The 17,125-nt window shown below is 50.0% G+C and overlaps 1 protein-coding gene across 1 annotated transcript in view; it reads right to left on the reverse strand.

Annotated features, from left to right (window-relative positions):
* Nucleotides 1-1,070: 1,070 nt before the first annotated feature.
* The window catches only part of LOC142560195 (uncharacterized), a 64,230-nt gene continuing 48,175 nt past the window's right edge, over nt 1,071-17,125 (reverse strand). The window contains exons 3-4 of the mRNA XM_075672117.1: nt 7,644-7,766; nt 1,071-1,992 (exon numbers count right to left, since the gene is read on the reverse strand). Coding sequence (XP_075528232.1) covers nt 1,862-1,992; nt 7,644-7,766 — 254 coding nt within the window. The 3' untranslated portion in view covers nt 1,071-1,861. The remainder of the gene's footprint in view (nt 1,993-7,643; nt 7,767-17,125) is intronic.

The raw sequence follows: 17,125 nt of genomic DNA on the forward strand, positions 1-17,125 counted from the left end.
TCGCGCTCTCTTCGCTATCGCCGTCTTTCATCCGCACTCCGCGTACGCTCTTTCATCATTCTGCTGTGCTCGTTCGCTCGGTTACGTCGAGGGAAGACGCCGACGCCGACGCCGACGCTCGATGCGGGAACATTCTCCCGTTAACTACCGCCGTATTTTCTTGACGTGCATTTGTTGCAAGATGCTGGAATGTACAATCGCATCTAAAATTTGCTCACATCTAGAGTGTATACCATTTTCTTTTTCACTAATCAACATGAATTTAGGAAAGTTTTTTTTATGTGAAACAAAGCTTTTTGAACTAGTGACCTGCATTATAACGTGAACAGTAGCCTAACCAGTAACCAGTAGACTGGTTGCCTGTTTCTTGGTTTCGCTAAGGCTTTCGACTGTGTTTCTCACTGCCGCTTAATCTTAAAGCTATCAACATTAGTACTTGTTAACCTCGTCATGGCTCCGTAATTTTCTTCACTTTTCGGCAGCAGTTCACAGTTATGAACAATTATTTATCATGGCTTTGTTACCTTGCTTCTGGGGTGCCGCAAGGCAGCGTACTTAGCCCTTTGCTCTTCTTCATATATATTGATGACTTGACCAGTAACATATCGTCTTGTACTATCATTTTTGATGATTATTACATTATATACTGTGCAATTAACAATTCTAATGACGACCAAGCTTTTGGTAAGTACACTGAACGTACTAGTAGTTCGTGTAAAATTTGGTTATATACTTTAAATTTGATGAAGTGCAATGTTGTCACACTTAATCGTAAACATGATAGTTCCAACTATATGTATCAAATTGGTAACCATACGGTGTCTAAAACTACTGAATATAAGTACCTATGCGTTAGCCTATGCTCTAATATTTCTTGGTCCTCACATGTAATCTCTATCTGTGCTAATGCTTTCAGGTCATTCGGCGACTTACGCCGTAACCTACGTAAATCTCTTTCTAATATACGGTAAGCAAGCATACTTACCTTATGTTCTTCCTGAACTTGAATTCGATTGTGTCATGTGGTGTCCTCATTATCATTATTTATTCGATACGCTAGAGGCTATTCAAAGCAGGGCCAGTAGATTTATTTCAAGTAATTACAGTTTTCAATCACGTGTAACACAAGCTAAACTGCATCCATCACTTCAGCCATTAACCGTCTGATGTGACACTGTCCTATTATCATTATATCACAAACTTGTTCACAGTAGTAGTATCTGTTCATTTTAAACCCACAAATCGGTCATCACGCGGTTTAGACAGTGACATCAGCGCCGCGCGCATTTACGGAAATACAGATGCTTCTAACTCATCAGCTCTGCTGCGAGATATCCGATTACAGAATGACCTTCCAGATTACATCTGTCTGATCATAACGCTTCTAAATTCCGTGATCGCCGTAACAATTATTTCTGAACCAAAAATTAATATCGCTTCTTATTAATATTTTTTTTCTTTCTGATGAGTTCCACCAAATGCGAAAATGAAGAGCTTTTCTGGTGCCGTCTTTCAAGTGTTCATTTTATCCTTCGTTGCTTAATGTATGTAACACTGGCGTCACTACGTTTGTGCAAGAGTCTGCATAAAGAAAAAACGAAAAGTTGGTCACAATACCGCCCATGGTATGGAAGAATGTCTAAATAATTACCTATGTACTAAGTTACAATAATGCTTTGAAGCCTGCAAGTACTACGGCTTGAAGGATGAGCGCACTAAGCATTTTCTTTCTGTTCATCGATGCACCCGCTGCTTTTGCACTAATGAAAAACAATTATATCTGCGTAGCTTGGCGTGTGCCGTGCAACCTTCCTTTAATCTGGTCGGTGAATGACGGCCGATTCGCTGCGCTCCGCTTGCTTTAATTTCGGCAGCATACTTGGCTAAGCGGGCAGTCGCTGGTGGGCTCTCTTGAGATACATTTATCCCAGCTTTGTTTGGGCACGCATACTCCCTGGTAAGCGGCTCCTGTGATGCAGCTGGTGCCTCTGGCTGTGTAAGAAAACATAGAAGGCATTAGTTCGTTAGCATCAACATGCCTTTCAGTTTAAGCTGCCTCGCGCGTTGGCGCCATGAAAGAAAAATACAAAAGCAAACAAACACATAGAACGCTTGATGTACCTAGGTATTTAGGTGCCACTAAGAAAGTAACTACCAGGTCCAAAAATGGCAGTGATTGTTTGTTGTCACGTGAAATAAATGACAGAAAACATGACGGCATCTGCACGAATAATTCGGTGCGGCGCACGCCTTGGTCATGTCTCTTCGCGGTGCTCAAGTATGAGATGATGATGATGAGAGCAGACAAAGTTGTTAGCTCGCTGTCTTTGCGGGGGGCCTGCTAAGTCTTAGAATCCATGTGACCTGCCCGCCCGCCGTGCCCTGTTCACTAGCTCACGCTGGTCATCAGGGTTAAGGCTGGTGATTTGCGTATCCCACTGCTCTTGTGTGGGGCGGGGTGATGTCGGTGTTTCGGTCGCATTCGCATGCCCTGTGGTACGGGGTGTTTGTCGTGTGTCAGAATTTGCAGTCGTATTCATGAAGTGTGCGGCAAATCAGGTGTTACTTCATGCCGTGTGGGAAAGTGTTGGTTTGTAGATATCTGTAATTAAGTTAACGCGCCCTCTTTCGAGAGCTTCGGGTGTGGCGGAATATAAAATCTTCTCTCAGAATTCCTAGAAAGCATTGTAGATAGATAGAAACTTTATTGTAATGGAAAAGATTTGAAGGAGGGGTGGTCGGAGCCTCTCAGTCCAAGGCCCAACTGGCCTCTGCCGCCTGCCTGACCTGGCTAATTAAGGACTTTTGTGCTGCCAGGTCGGAGCGGGCGAGCTGTGCCTCCCACTGCTCCATTGTGTCACTGATATTTGGCCTATGAGGTTGCTTAGTACACTCCCAAGTTATATGTATTAGGGTAGGTATGCCACCGCACCAAGGACAGTCGGCCCTATAACGAGTGGGATACATGGCGTTTAGCAATTTAAATGGGGGAATACCCCGGTCTGTATTTTATGCCAATTGGCGGCCTCTTCCCCGCTAAGTTGTGGGTGAGGCGGCGGGTATTTTCTGCGGACTCCGCGCTGATGAGCAAGGATGTCTTTGGCATTTAAATTGGTGGAATATTGTGAGGGATAGTGCGGGTGGTTGGGGTTAGAAGAGGACGCCGTCGCTCGTTTAGTGAACCCTCGAGCTAACGCGTTAGCCTTTTCGTTCCCCTGTAACCCCGCGTGGTCCGGGAACCAGATTAGGCGATGATGGTGGTTGAAGGATTTGTGGATTATCGCGAGGCTAGCCGCAGTCACGCGCCCCTTGAGAAACATGCGACATGTCTCCTGGGAGTCCGTGACTACGACCGAGTCCCTTTGCGAACGCTCCGCGTGAGCGAGTGCGATCGCCACTGATAATATTTCAGTCGAGGTGGGGGATCCAGCCGTGGCCGACGCGGTAATTTGCTGTTGGCTGATCGCGTTCACGACTGCCAGGGCGTACCTCCTTTGGTAGCGCTGCCCGGTCGCCTCTGCATACACAGCTGCGTCCGTGTAGTACGTGTTCTACCTATGGATATTAGAGTACGCTGATTGAATGTGTTGTGCGCGTGCTTTGCGCCTTTCTTTGTTGTACTCGGGATGCATATTCTTTGGAATTGGGGCTACTGTAATTTTGGATCTCATCGAAGGAGGGAGAGGTACGGCCTGCTCTGTGAGATAAGTTGGGTATGCTGGGATATTGAGTCTATCCAATATTGCCCTACCAGTTTTTGTGAAGCTTAGGCGCTCCCTCTGTCGCATCAGGGTGGCCTGCCTCAGTTCGTCGAAAGTATTGTGCACTCCCAAAGCTAACATGCGCTCCGTTGAAGTACATTTAGGCAGGGTCAGAGCAGCTTTGAAAGCGGTTCGGATTATTGTGTTAGCCTGCTTTCCCTCCTCCCTGTTCAGGATTTGGTACGGTTAGCCATACGTGATTCGACTAACCGCTAAGGCCTGTACGAGCCTTAGGGTATCGTCTTCTCGCATTGCCACTTTTCGATACGTCACGCGGCGTATCATTTGGGTTATGTTGTGGGCTGTGGATTTGAGGGTCTTGAGTGTCTGTACTGCTCTAAGAATCAAGTATGAGAGCAAGAAAAAAACTCAGTGGCGGTTTAACGGTAAATTTGAGAGAAATGCGGTAGCATTACGGGGCACGTATTCGAGATTCCGGATACATGGGGGGATTTAAACCGCGTTCAGAACATTGCAAATTGTTGTTCAGGAGCTCACTCGACTCGTCCTGCCTCTTCGAGGACCGAATTGCAACTGACGGTGGTCCGCAGCAGACCACCGTCAGTTTCAATGTATAGATATACATAGGCTCTTTCAGCTGCAACAAATTAAAAAAAAAATTGTCTATGGAAAATAGCGCAATTGTAACCCTTGATCTAAATTACTCGATGAGGCGGCCATTACTTCTACGAGAAATCAAAATGCTTAATAGAATTACTAGCATACTTACCGTAATATCCTATTCAATTATTTTACGGCGCGTAGTATAATCTACGAAGCTACTGAGTTTGCAAGGCATATTGACTGGGAACGAACTGGTTTCGAGATATGTGCCGTCAAAGTTGCGGCAGAAATGTACTCTTGTTATGCTTACATTTATGAGAAAATGCCGTTTTATCCATTTAAGCGCAAAAGTAACTGAAACACCAATGCATTTCGTCGGACGTTATGAAAATTAATATCTCGAAACTAGTGGAGTCCTGAGAATACGTTCTAATTAGATATGCCTTGCGAACTCACGGACTACTATTCTTAGATTGAAATTAGTTATTAATGCGTAATTACTCAAAAAGCTAATCCGTATCATTATCGTAATTATTGAATTACGCATTTCGATTTCTCGTAGAATTAATGGCCGCTTCATGTAGTAATTTAGATAAAGGGTTAGAATTCTGCTAAGGGCCACAGGCAAGTTTTAAAAATTTGGTGCAGATAAAAAAAAGAAAGAGAAAAGAAGAGTGTGTGTGTGTGTGTGCGCACACACACACACACACGCACGCACGCACACACACACGCACGCACGCACGCGCACACGCACACACACACACACACACACACACACACACACACACACACACACACACACACACACACACACACACACACACACACACACACACACACACGCACGCACACACGCACACACACACACACACACACACACACACACACACACACACACACACACACACACACACACACACACACACACACACACACACGAACTGTTTCTGTGGGCACTGTCACGCAGTCTGCGAAGGCGTTCCTAGTATTTAGGTGTCATCGTCCAATCCTACGTCACACAGTGTACAGTCACAATTTGTCACAAAGTCCCGTGTGTTTTAAGCACCGCAGCAGTGCCTTCATAGCGGATCGCACTGATGTTCACGTAGGCCGGTTTCCAAGGATGTTGCTTCCTGTTATGGGGCGCTTGTCCAGGGTGGCTGAAAGAAATGCTCTTTGCGGGTTGAGACGAGGGCACTCACAAAGAAGGTGCGCGATTCTTTCATTGCACCCGCAGAAGTCACAAAGTGGCCTGTTGGCCTTTCCGATAAGAAAGAAGTACGCCTTTGGAAATGCTACTCCAAGCCATAGACGGACTAGAAGGGTACAGTTACGTCGTGGATGGTCGGGCGGAATACGGAGCTGTAAATTAGGGTCCACGGTATGAAGGCGTGCACTTGTGAACTCTGATGAATTCCGTCGAGCTAATGTTAGGTCACGCGCAAGTGCCGAAAGTTTTTTCGTTGTGTCGGCTCTCGAAAGAGAAATGACAACACAGCTGCCGCCGCGGTCGACAATTACCCCTAAAAGGTGGTGTCTCCATGCGTTTGCAATTGCTTGCCCATTGACACTTACATAGTAACGCTTCATTGCCTGCAGAGTGAATGTAACAAGGCAGCATTTCTCTGAAGGCTGCTTACTGCATGTAATATTGCGCTGACGCCAGTGTTACACACTGTTGCGTACTCCAGGGTAGCGTATCGTACTGCTGCCGAGCTGTAGCGGCGCCTGCATATCAAAGCTCGACCGACGTTACTTATTGGGTAGCGTGGCGTTGTCGGCGGGCTGCAGGCATCCGGTAGACCATGGCGAACAAACAAGGGCGAGACGATTTCTAGTGCGAAACTTGCACGGTTTATTCAAAGGTAGATGAAAGAAAATAAGAAGAGCATGAAGGGATCAAAAGTACATTTCGGAGCCCCTTAAATAGGCTCTCTACAATCGTGGGCGGGATCTTGGTTCCGTCGACGTCACGTGACCGGCACAGAAAGAGGGCCCCTCCTCCTCTGGTTATACCGAGTCTGCTGCAAGGAGGAGGTCGTCCCGCCTCCTGGAATTTTAGACGCCTGTCCGTCTTTTCTGCGCCTTGCGGGTTCGTGGAAGTTCTCCTGTAGTTTGTTCGAGGAAAGGGTCTCTCTAACACACACACACACACACACACACACACACACACACACACACACACACACACACACACACACACACACACACACACACACACACACACACACACACACACACACACACACACACACACACACACACACACACACACACACACTCACACTCACACACACACACACACACACACACACAAAAGAGGCCTGTACACTGCGGGGCTTCCGCCAGACGGGCAGACACTCGAAATGGTCATGGCGAATTAGGAAGTCACGCTTCATTTCGACGAGGCCTGACGGAAGAAGGTCGGGTGAAAGTTCTCTCTGCACGTGGTGCGGGACGCCAACCATCGCAGGAGAAGTCATGCCTCATTTCGACGAACGAGGTCGCGTGAGAGAAAAGTCCCCTCTGTACGTGGTGCAGGACGCCAACCATCGCAGGAGAAGTCACGGCTCATTCCGACGAAGATGGTCCGATTAAATTCCTTTCCGCACGTGGTGCCAGACGCCAACTCTAACACACATAAATAAAAAGAACTTGCGCCTGCAGAACTACGATTGGTTGACGCGCTGGTATTCGTTGATGCTTGGCAGCTGATCTATAAAACATCAACGAGCTTAAAGAATTTAACGAAAGCCCGTGGTGAAAGCGAAAGGCAGTAAAGGAAATAAGAGAAACAGCTCCGTCTCTCCACTTCACCGCCTGGGATGCCACGTACATGAAGTAACAGGGTGACATCCATTGCATACTGTGATTATATGACGTGCTCGAACGATGACTTGGTGCATACCAGTGGGATTTAAACCCGTATGACTGTTTACCAGCTTTAAAGTTGAAGTGCCTAATCTCGCTAAATTTCTGTAAGGGGTATGTTCTGCCCAAAGCACCTTTTTAGCACCCTGAAATTAATGAATGTGTGCGTAGGGGTTTTCTTCTAACGAGTACACCCATTTAAAATTTTTCAATAAAGGTAAGCGTGCATAAGGAATGTTTCGACATTCAATCCGCCCTAGAGGGTGTTTATTTTCTTAGGGTGTATAAAATTCTGATTTTGTGCTGTCTTTGCTTTGGCGATAACACTCATACGTTAGTCTACTGCCGGAATGGTCAACCGCTTTATATCAAAAAGATAGGCGCGCAACACCGGGTTTTCCAAAAGGTGTAATTCAAGCTGTTTCATTAGGAAATAGTGGAACTTACTCTTCTCACAGCACACCTTTCCTTTGGTGCAGCCGAATAAAAAGGGTATGAACATGTAATTTTTGCACACTTGCCTCGAAAGACATGAGTAGCCCTCTGTCTCACAATTTAATGGTTTGTTTCCTGTATGAGAAATTGAGTTCAGATATTAGTCACATGAGAATACAGTCATAGATGGCACAGAGGATTTCAGTGAGCATAGAAACACAACACATTGTGAGGGGTGTGACCCATTGCTTTTCTGCAAGCCGTGCGTAAAATGCATGCATTTGGTAGAAGCTCTAGCAGATAGCCCAACAGCTCAAACATGGCCGAGATTTGTGCTGCGCTCTATGACGTGCAATAGCATCCGGACACTGTCACATGTGAGCGACCCGACAACGCCATATTTTCCAGTGTTTACCAGTTTTTTAGTCGGAAAATTAGGTCACGTGCGCTACTTAACAAGCCAAGCTAGGCACCGAATCAACTGGCATTAAGAGTCGTGCATGACATTTACCGCTGGAAAAATCTATGCAGGATTGCATCAGTACCTACGCACAAAATAATAAAAAAGGCATCGTAAAGCGCGCATAGAATCGATAAAACTAAAATAAATGGAAGAAACACACTGACTTCAACATCACGGAATGCTACACGTGTAATTAATTATAATAAAAAAAGGTGCAGAGGTATTTGTGCTACAGCTTCTTTTTTCCGTGAAACACTGACTAGTGCGAACACAAAAGGCTAATTTCATCTTTGCTGGCATCGGCTCACACTTAACAAGACTACACACCGAGATTTTAATTGTGAAGACACGCACTGCTTAACCCAGTGATCACTACAGTTGTGCCATTGGAGGGCACTTTCGCTTCGTCTGAAACAGTGGTAGTGGAAACAGCGCCACGATGGTGGACCTGATACGTCACTCCTCCGGAGATAATTTCTCTTCGTACGTGTTTTGGCGAGCGAAAGCAAGAAAACGTTAACAGAAATTTTCGCAAGCCGCTATACAAGATGGCGCCAGTTGCACTGTTGACGTTGAAATTATCGTCATCGTACCCCACACACGTTTATAGAATGGTAGATTCTACGCGAAGCCTACCAAATCGCAACTTTGGTCGCTGACTCCGACCAAGTGGCGCGTCCACTGTGAGCGCAGGGGGCGGCATGCCGTTGCAGCAGGTTAGCCCTTAACATTTTCGTACCAGTAGACCACATCGGTGATAGGGTGCGAGACCACGTGCAGGGCATGGACTGGTTGTGTCACGTGCATGAAACGGAATTTGGGTCCACAGGTGATCATCCGGCAACTACCGCGAAAGCCTTAAGTTTCTTGCGCGTGCGTACTGGACGGAGCGGCATAAGCTTAGTGTGGGCATAAAGCAATAAAGCTCTAAGCTGATTTTGAGCAGCACAGCCTAAACTTGCAGTGTTGCGGAGTGAAGGTCGTGGGCGCGGTATCAGCATTTAACGATGACCCACGACGCAGATCGGGCTACGTGATGGGTGAACGCGAAACGCCCCTGCGGTCTCGGCGGTCGCGAAATTTCAAGCAAACTTTATTTTAATGGACCACAACATTGAGAAAAAATTCGTATACACATTATCTGTGCGTGCTGGCTTTCTTACTTTCTTTCTTTCTTTTTTTCTTACTGCCCGATTATACGGCCATTTTTGTGGCATTATTCGCGTCCGAAAAATTTTTGCTGGCTATAATTAATTGTGTTCACTGTCGGCCGCCAGGGGTTGCATTATTTTGCATACCAGTCTTGGCGTACCCAGACCCAGTACCCGCACCCAGTATAAAGTAAAAAATAAAAATAAAAAATTAAGTGCGGGCCTTACACAAATAACTACGGTATTCATTTGCTTACTGATACTGCGGAAAAAATGCTTAGCAAGCGTTGAGTTTTGGCTTTTCAACATCGTTTCTAGTGTTTAGCGTAGAAACTTGAAAAAAAAAAATGGATAGGAAACAGAAGACACGTGCTCGTCTTCGCTCCGTTTTTCTCAACTTGCTGCGCCAAACATTATAGAAAAGATGCCAATACTTAGGTTTGTGATGGAGGGGTAACGCAGAAGAAACAATCACTAGACGCCTATTTAACCGCGAGGTCGCCTAGCGTAAGATATACTAAGGGGGCGGGGGTTCTAATTAATTCCAAACCAGAACATAAAGAATTTTTCTCGCATAAATGGGAGTTATCAGCATGTCGTTCTCATGAGAAGTTTTTTTCTTGTGGCAGGCTGTAAAGTAATGCCAATTTAATTTTACCCAGTAAACAGTAATAAAGAAAGGAGACGTTGCTGACTTTTCTATGAATTACTAACGACGACATGCTATTCTTATTCATTAAAGTGGAGACGAATTAATAAGTCCATATTTACCAAGTATAACTTTAGCTGCTTTGTAGTTGCTATTCTTGCAATATCTTTCTTGGTGTAAATATCAAAGAAAGTCGAGGCATATTCGAGATTAGATAAAACCCAGGCACTTTATTCTAGAATTTGTGGGCATATACCTGCAGCATAGAGCAGGACAGATCAAACTTACGATTGATATAACACATTTTACTTACACAACAGAGTGTCGCACAACTGTTCACACACTGCCCCCGGATGCGTACAGACCTCGTACTTTAGTATTCTCGAACACGAGCCATACGTATGTTACGGTCGCTGAAGTTTTGAAGGTGATCGAACTAGCTGCGACCAAACGTTCATGCAGTGTCCGCCACGGACACCTCCTGGGGACGTAATAGTGGCGTTATTAGATTTTCTCCTCCTCTTCGGCTGTTCTCTTAAACTGTGTCACTTTCTGAATATGTCTCTCTCTCTCTTTCAAATTAAGCCCTTGACATGCAACTCATGGGAGTGGCCTTGCACTGCCGGGTATACAAACGGAACCCACGAGGCTGTGAACTACTGTTTACCTTCTACGAAAAAGAAATGTGATTCGGCGCACAAGCCCACCTCGTTGATATGCATTCTTCCTGTCGGAATTGACGCGTACGTATTGCGCTTAACTTCAGCCAGTTTTATCGTCAGCGCCACTGGTTACATAAATGGACAGATAGCGAGAACATGAGAAATAGGGTATTAATGTTGCCCATACCAGGGGAGTGACGCCTGAAATGGAACAGCCGCAGAGAACAAGAAGGTAGCTCATCCCTGCATCGCCAGTAGGGTGTCCGCCTGGGGTTTTCGGAAGAAATAACGGACCGGCGCTCCCATGATCACTTTCAGAAAGTCGACGACTCTACAACTGCTGTGGCGGGCTGAGTACACAAGGTGCCCACGGGGCAAGGGGCTGCATGTTTTAGGGCAGGCACAGGTGCATTTCTAAGCCTCCTTTTAATGAAAGACGGCTTGCTAAATGCAGACTCTCAAATTTCACACATATGGCGCGACTACTTTAACCTTTACAAAATTGTGACACCCATATGTTTATGCCTCGAACTCTGAAATCACTAGCACGAAATGAACTTGTGAAAAATTTAGGGATGCGATGAAATAATGTACATAAAGCCTACGTCAAAAGAATGTTCAACACAAGCCATCATGCCGTAAGGGGTAATGGCTATCACTGTTAAGGCTAGATGTACTAACCATTTGTAAATGCCCGAGAAAGTGGAAATAAGGATAGGGCCGCGATTTTTTAAAGGTAAAGCATCGCGCGCGTAATGCGGACGATCGTGGGTTCGGCTCTCACCTGCGCCAAGTTGTCTTTACGTCCACTTTCATTTGTAGTTTATTTTATTGTTATTACAGTTCATTTAAAAACAGCCGGTAATTTTCCTGATGCTTTCTCTGACTTTGTTGCCTTTGTTTCACTCTGCATATAGTTGGTAAAAACTGTGGAGGTCAGCAAAGAGTCAGTAATAGTTTCATTGTAATTTACGATGCTTGTTATTTTATCCTGAGGTTGACTAAGGCGCCTCTAAAGTTTCTGTGGATCAGATATCAGAACGTACGAATGTCTAAAAAATGCTTTTTCAAGTTTCGCGTACTCGCAATAGTGAAACATTTCTTCGCTCGTGTAACCTTAGTGACGAAGTGAGATTTTGCTTGTTAATTTTTTTCAGCTTCTGCTTAATGCGTACGAAAGTTCTGATAGTTTAGAGATTTTGGTGCTTGGTATTGATTTTTATGTTAGCCACAAAATTATTTATACGAAGTCTTACAACGCAGCAAACATCTCTGCCAGGAAAATTCAACTCTATTAAGGGGAAAGCCTTAGGTGCCTCATATCCCCGATGCTCTGGAAAACGTGGCATGCTGTACAGGAAGTTATGTGAGCTCGCTTCGCGCAGACACGCGCTCGTGCCTCTGCTCGCGCGTTCGTCGTCGTCGTCTTCTTCCACAGCTGACTCCGATGCCGCTGATCATGCCAGCCTTCCCATACTGTCCCTCGCGCTCGTGCCCCTCCGCTCGCCTTCGTCGTGCTCTTCTTCCACAGCTGGCTCCGGTGCCACTCATCGTGCCAGCGTTTCCATACGGCTCCTCGCGCTCGTGCCACTGCTCTCGCCTTCGTCGTGGTCTTCTTCCACAGCTGGCTCCGACGCAGCTCATTATGCCAGCGTTCCCATACCGCTCTTCGCGCTCGTGCCCCTCCGCTCGCCTTCGTCGTGCTCTTCTTCCACAGCTGGCTCCGGTGCCACTCATCGTGCCAGCGTTCCCATACGGCTCCTCGCGCTCGTGCCACTGCTCTCGCCTTCGTCGTGGTCTTCTTCCACAGCTGGCTCCGACGCAGCTCATCATGCCAGCGTTCCCATACGGCTCCTCGCGCTCGTGCCCCTCCGCTCGCCTTCGTCGTGCTCTTCTTCCACAGCTGGCTCCGGTGCCACTCATCGTGCCAGCGTTCCCATACGGCTCCTCGCGCTCGTGCCACTGCTCTCGCCTTCGTCGTGGTCTTCTTCCACAGCTGGCTCCGACGCAGCTCATTATGCCAGCGTTCCCATACCGCTCTTCGCGCTCGTGCCCCTCCGCTCGCCTTCGTCGTGCTCTTCTTCCACAGCTGGCTCCGGTGCCACTCATCGTGCCAGCGTTCCCATACGGCTCCTCGCGCTCGTGCCACTGCTCTCGCCTTCGTCGTGGTCTTCTTCCACAGCTGGCTCCGACGCAGCTCATCATGCCAGCGTTCCCATACGGCTCCTCGCGCTCGTGCCCCTCCGCTCGCCTTCGTCGTGCTCTTCTTCCACAGCTGGCTCCGGTGCCACTCATCGTGCCAGCGTTCCCATACGGCTCCTCGCACTCGTGCCACTGCTCTCGCCTTCGTCGTGGTCTTCTTCCACAGCTGGCTCCGACGCAGCTCATCATGCCAGCGTTCCCATACGGCTCCTCGCGCTCGTGCCCCTCCGCTCGCCTTCGTCGTGCTCTTCTTCCACAGCTGGCTCCGGTGCCACTCATCGTGCCAGCGTTCCCATACGGCTCCTCGCGCTCGTGCCACTGCTCTCGCCTTCGTCGTGGTCTTCTTCCACAGCTGGCTCCGACGCAGCTCATCATGCCAGTGTTCCCATACGGCTCCTCGCGCTCGTGCCCCTCCGCTCGCCTTCGTCGTGCTCTTCTTCCACAGCTGGCTCCGGTGCCACTCATCGTGCCAGCGTTCCCATACGGCTCCTCGCGCTCGTGCCACTGCTCTCGCCTTCGTCGTGGTCTTCTTCCACAGCTGGCTCCGACGCAGCTCATCGTGCCAGCGTTCCCATACGGCTCCTCGCGCTCGTGCCACTGCTCTCGCCTTCGTCGTGGTCTTCTTCCACAGCTGGCTCCGACGCAGCTCATCATGCCAGTGTTCCCATACGGCTCCTCGCGCTCGTGCCCCTCCGCTCGCCTTCGTCGTGCTCTTCTTCCACAGCTGGCTCCGGTGCCACTCATCGTGCCAGCGTTCCCATACGGCTCCTCGCGCTCGTGCCACTGCTCTCGCCTTCGTCGTGGTCTTCTTCCACAGCTGGCTCCGACGCAGCTCATTATGCCAGCGTTCCCATACCGCTCTTCGCGCTCGTGCCCCTCCGCTCGCCTTCGTCGTGCTCTTCTTCCACAGCTGGCTCCGGTGCCACTCATCGTGCCAGCGTTCCCATACGGCTCCTCGCGCTCGTGCCACTGCTCTCGCCTTCGTCGTGGTCTTCTTCCACAGCTGGCTCCGGTGCCACTCATCGTGCCAGCGTTCCCATACGGCTCCTCGCGCTCGTGCCACTGCTCTCGCCTTCGTCGTGGTCTTCTTCCACAGCTGGCTCCGACGCAGCTCATCATGCCAGCGTTCCCATACTGTCCCTCGCGCTCGTGCCCCTCCGCTCGCCTTCGTCGTGCTCTTCTTCCACAGCTGGCTCCGGTGCCACTCATCGTGCCAGCGTTCCCATACGGCTCCTCGCGCTCGTGCCACTGCTCTCGCCTTCGTCGTGGTCTTCTTCCACAGCTGGCTCCGACGCAGCTGATCATGCCAGCGTTCCCATACGGCTCCTCGCGCTCGTGCCCCTCCGCTCGCCTTCGTCGTGCTCTTCTTCCACAGCTGGCTCCGGTGCCACTCATCGTGCCAGCGTTCCCATACGGCTCCTCGCGCTCGTGCCACTGCTCTCGCCTTCGTCGTGGTCTTCTTCCACAGCTGGCTCCGACGCAGCTCATCATGCCAGTGTTCCCATACGGCTCCTCGCGCTCGTGCCCCTCCGCTCGCCTTCGTCGTGCTCTTCTTCCACAGCTGGCTCCGGTGCCACTCATCGTGCCAGCGTTCCCATACGGCTCCTCGCGCTCGTGCCACTGCTCTCGCCTTCGTCGTGGTCTTCTTCCACAGCTGGCTCCGACGCAGCTCATCATGCTAGCGTTCCCATACGGCTCCTCGCGCTCGTGCCACTGCTCTCGCCTTCGTCGTGGTCTTCTTCCACAGCTGGCTCCGACGCAGCTCATCATGCCAGCGTTCCCATACTGTCCCTCGCGCTCGTGCCCCTCCGCTCGCCTTCGTCGTGCTCTTCTTCCACAGCTGGCTCCGGTGCCACTCATCGTGCCAGCGTTCCCATACGGCTCCTCGCGCTCGTGCCACTGCTCTCGCCTTCGTCGTGGTCTTCTTCCACAGCTGGCTCCGACGCAGCTGATCATGCCAGCGTTCCCATACGGCTCCTCGCGCTCGTGCCCCTCCGCTCGCCTTCGTCGTGCTCTTCTTCCACAGCGGGCTCCGGTGCTACTCATCGTGCCAGCGTTCCCATACGGCTCCTCGCGCTCGTGCCCCTCCGCTCGCCTTCGTCGTGCTCTTCTTCCACAGCTGGCTCCGGTGCTACTCATCGTGCCAGCGTTCCCATACGGCTCCTCGCGCTCGTGCCCCTCCGCTCGCCTTCGTCGTGCTCTTCTTCCACAGCTGGCTCCGGTGCTACTCATCGTGCCAGCGTTCCCATACGGCTCCTCGCGCTCGTGCAACTGCGCTCGCCTTCGTCGTGCTCTTCTTCCACAGCTGGCTCCGGTGCTACTCATCGTGCCAGCGTTCCCATACGGCTCCTCGCGCTCGTGCAACTGCGCTCGCCTTCGTCGTGGTCTTCTTCCACAGCTGGCTCCGGTGCTACTCATCGTGCCAGCGTTCCCATACGGCTCCTCGCGCTCGTGCCCCTCCGCTCGCCTTCGTCGTGCTCTTCTTCCACAGCTGGCTCCGGTGCTACTCATCGTGCCAGCGTTCCCATACGGCTCCTCGCGCTCGTGCCCCTCCGCTCGCCTTCGTCGTGCTCTTCTTCCACAGCTGGCTCCGGTGCTACTCATCGTGCCAGCGTTCCCATACGGCTCCTCGCGCTCGTGCAACTGCGCTCGCCTTCGTCGTGCTCTTCTTCCACAGCTGGCTCCGGTGCTACTCATCGTGCCAGCGTTCCCATACGGCTCCTCGCGCTCGTGCCACTGCTCTCGCCTTCGTCGTGGTCTTCTTCCACAGCTGGCTCCGGTGCTACTCATCGTGCCAGCGTTCCCATACGGCTCCTCGCGCTCGTGCCCCTGCGCTCGCCTTCGTCGTGCTCTTCTTCCACAGCTGGCTCCGGTGCCACTCATCGTGACAACGTTCCCATACTGTCCCTCGTGCACGTGTCACTGCTCTCGCCTTCGTCGTGATCTTATACAGCCGGCTCCGGATGCCACTCGTCGTGCCAGCGTTCCCATACTGTCCCTCGGACCCGTGCCCCTGCTATCGCCTTCGTCGTGGTCTACTTCCACAGCTGACTCCGATGCCGCTCATCATGTCAAAAAAAGGCAAAGTTAATTTAGATATACTTAATTCAGGCACTTTACCCCCGATCTTGGTGGAAGTCGAACCGTAAAACTTATGTGGAAGTCGAACCCACAACCTTTGGTGTAAATCGAGGTTAATTAAGAGACAGTTATTTAATATAGAGTTAATTATTACGCATGAACCCCCGACCTTTGGCGGGAGTCGCACCTCGACCTTTGGTGGGAGTCGACCCCCTACCTTTGGTGCTAATTAGGGTGAAGTTAATTAAGCCACAGTAAATAAAGTAGCGACAATTAAGAAACTGAACCCATGACCTTTGATGGGAGAAAACAAGTAATAAGAAGTAACAACGCAGTCGACTGAGAATGGTATGGTATGGTATGGTATGGTATGGTATGGTAAAACTTTAATGAAGTCCTACAGATCGTGAGAATTCACGAAGCGGGCCGCTCCCACGTGGGAACCAGAAAGCCGAGCTTCTCGGCCGCATCGTGGGTCTGGTGGACAGCCCAGAGTTGGTCAGCCAGAAGAGGGCTGCGAAGAACCGCCTCCTATCTGGCCGAGCTGTTATCGATGATAGAGCGTGACCGGGCACACCGCCAGAGCATGTGGTCTAACGTGGCTATTTCTCCACAATCGTGGCAGGTAGCGTTGGTGTAAGTATCCGGATAGATTTTATGTAAAAGCGACAGATTGGGATAGGTATTCGTTTGTAGTAGACGGAGCTTATGAGGGAAAAAGTAGGTTCTACAGCTCAGATAGTAGTGTTTAGTAATCTCGTTGTAGGTGGAGGGCGTGTCCCTGTTCTCTGAGGAGTCGGCTTCCAATTGGTCGAGGGTAGCGCGGTGGGCAAGTTCACGCGCAGCCCCGTGAGCCGACTCGTTGAGGTTGGGAGGAGCACCCTTTATCTGACCCTGATGTGCGGGAACCCAATAAATGAAGTGGTGCGTGATTTCCTTGCCCCCAAGGAGTCTGAGGGCCTGTTTGGAAACGGCGCCTTTTTCAAATGTTCTGACTGCAGATCTTGAATCACTATAGATGACATCCCGTGAGCTATCCAGCAGGGCTTGTGCAATAGCCATTTGTTCAGCTATTTCGGAGTACCTCGTCGGAACCGAGGCAGCATTGGTGATTCCTTGCCGACCATCGACAGTGACGATGGTGAATACGTCGCTTACAAGAAGCGGCATCCACAAAGCTGACGTGTCGCTGATCACTGTGTATTTGCCTAAGGAGGTTGGCCGCCCTTGCTCTCCTTCTACCGCGATTATGATCGGGATGCATGTTCCTAGGTATGCGCGCGACC

Source organism: Dermacentor variabilis, chromosome 1 (assembly GCF_050947875.1).
Source record: "Dermacentor variabilis isolate Ectoservices chromosome 1, ASM5094787v1, whole genome shotgun sequence".
Classification (NCBI taxonomy): Eukaryota; Metazoa; Arthropoda; class Arachnida; order Ixodida; family Ixodidae; genus Dermacentor; species Dermacentor variabilis.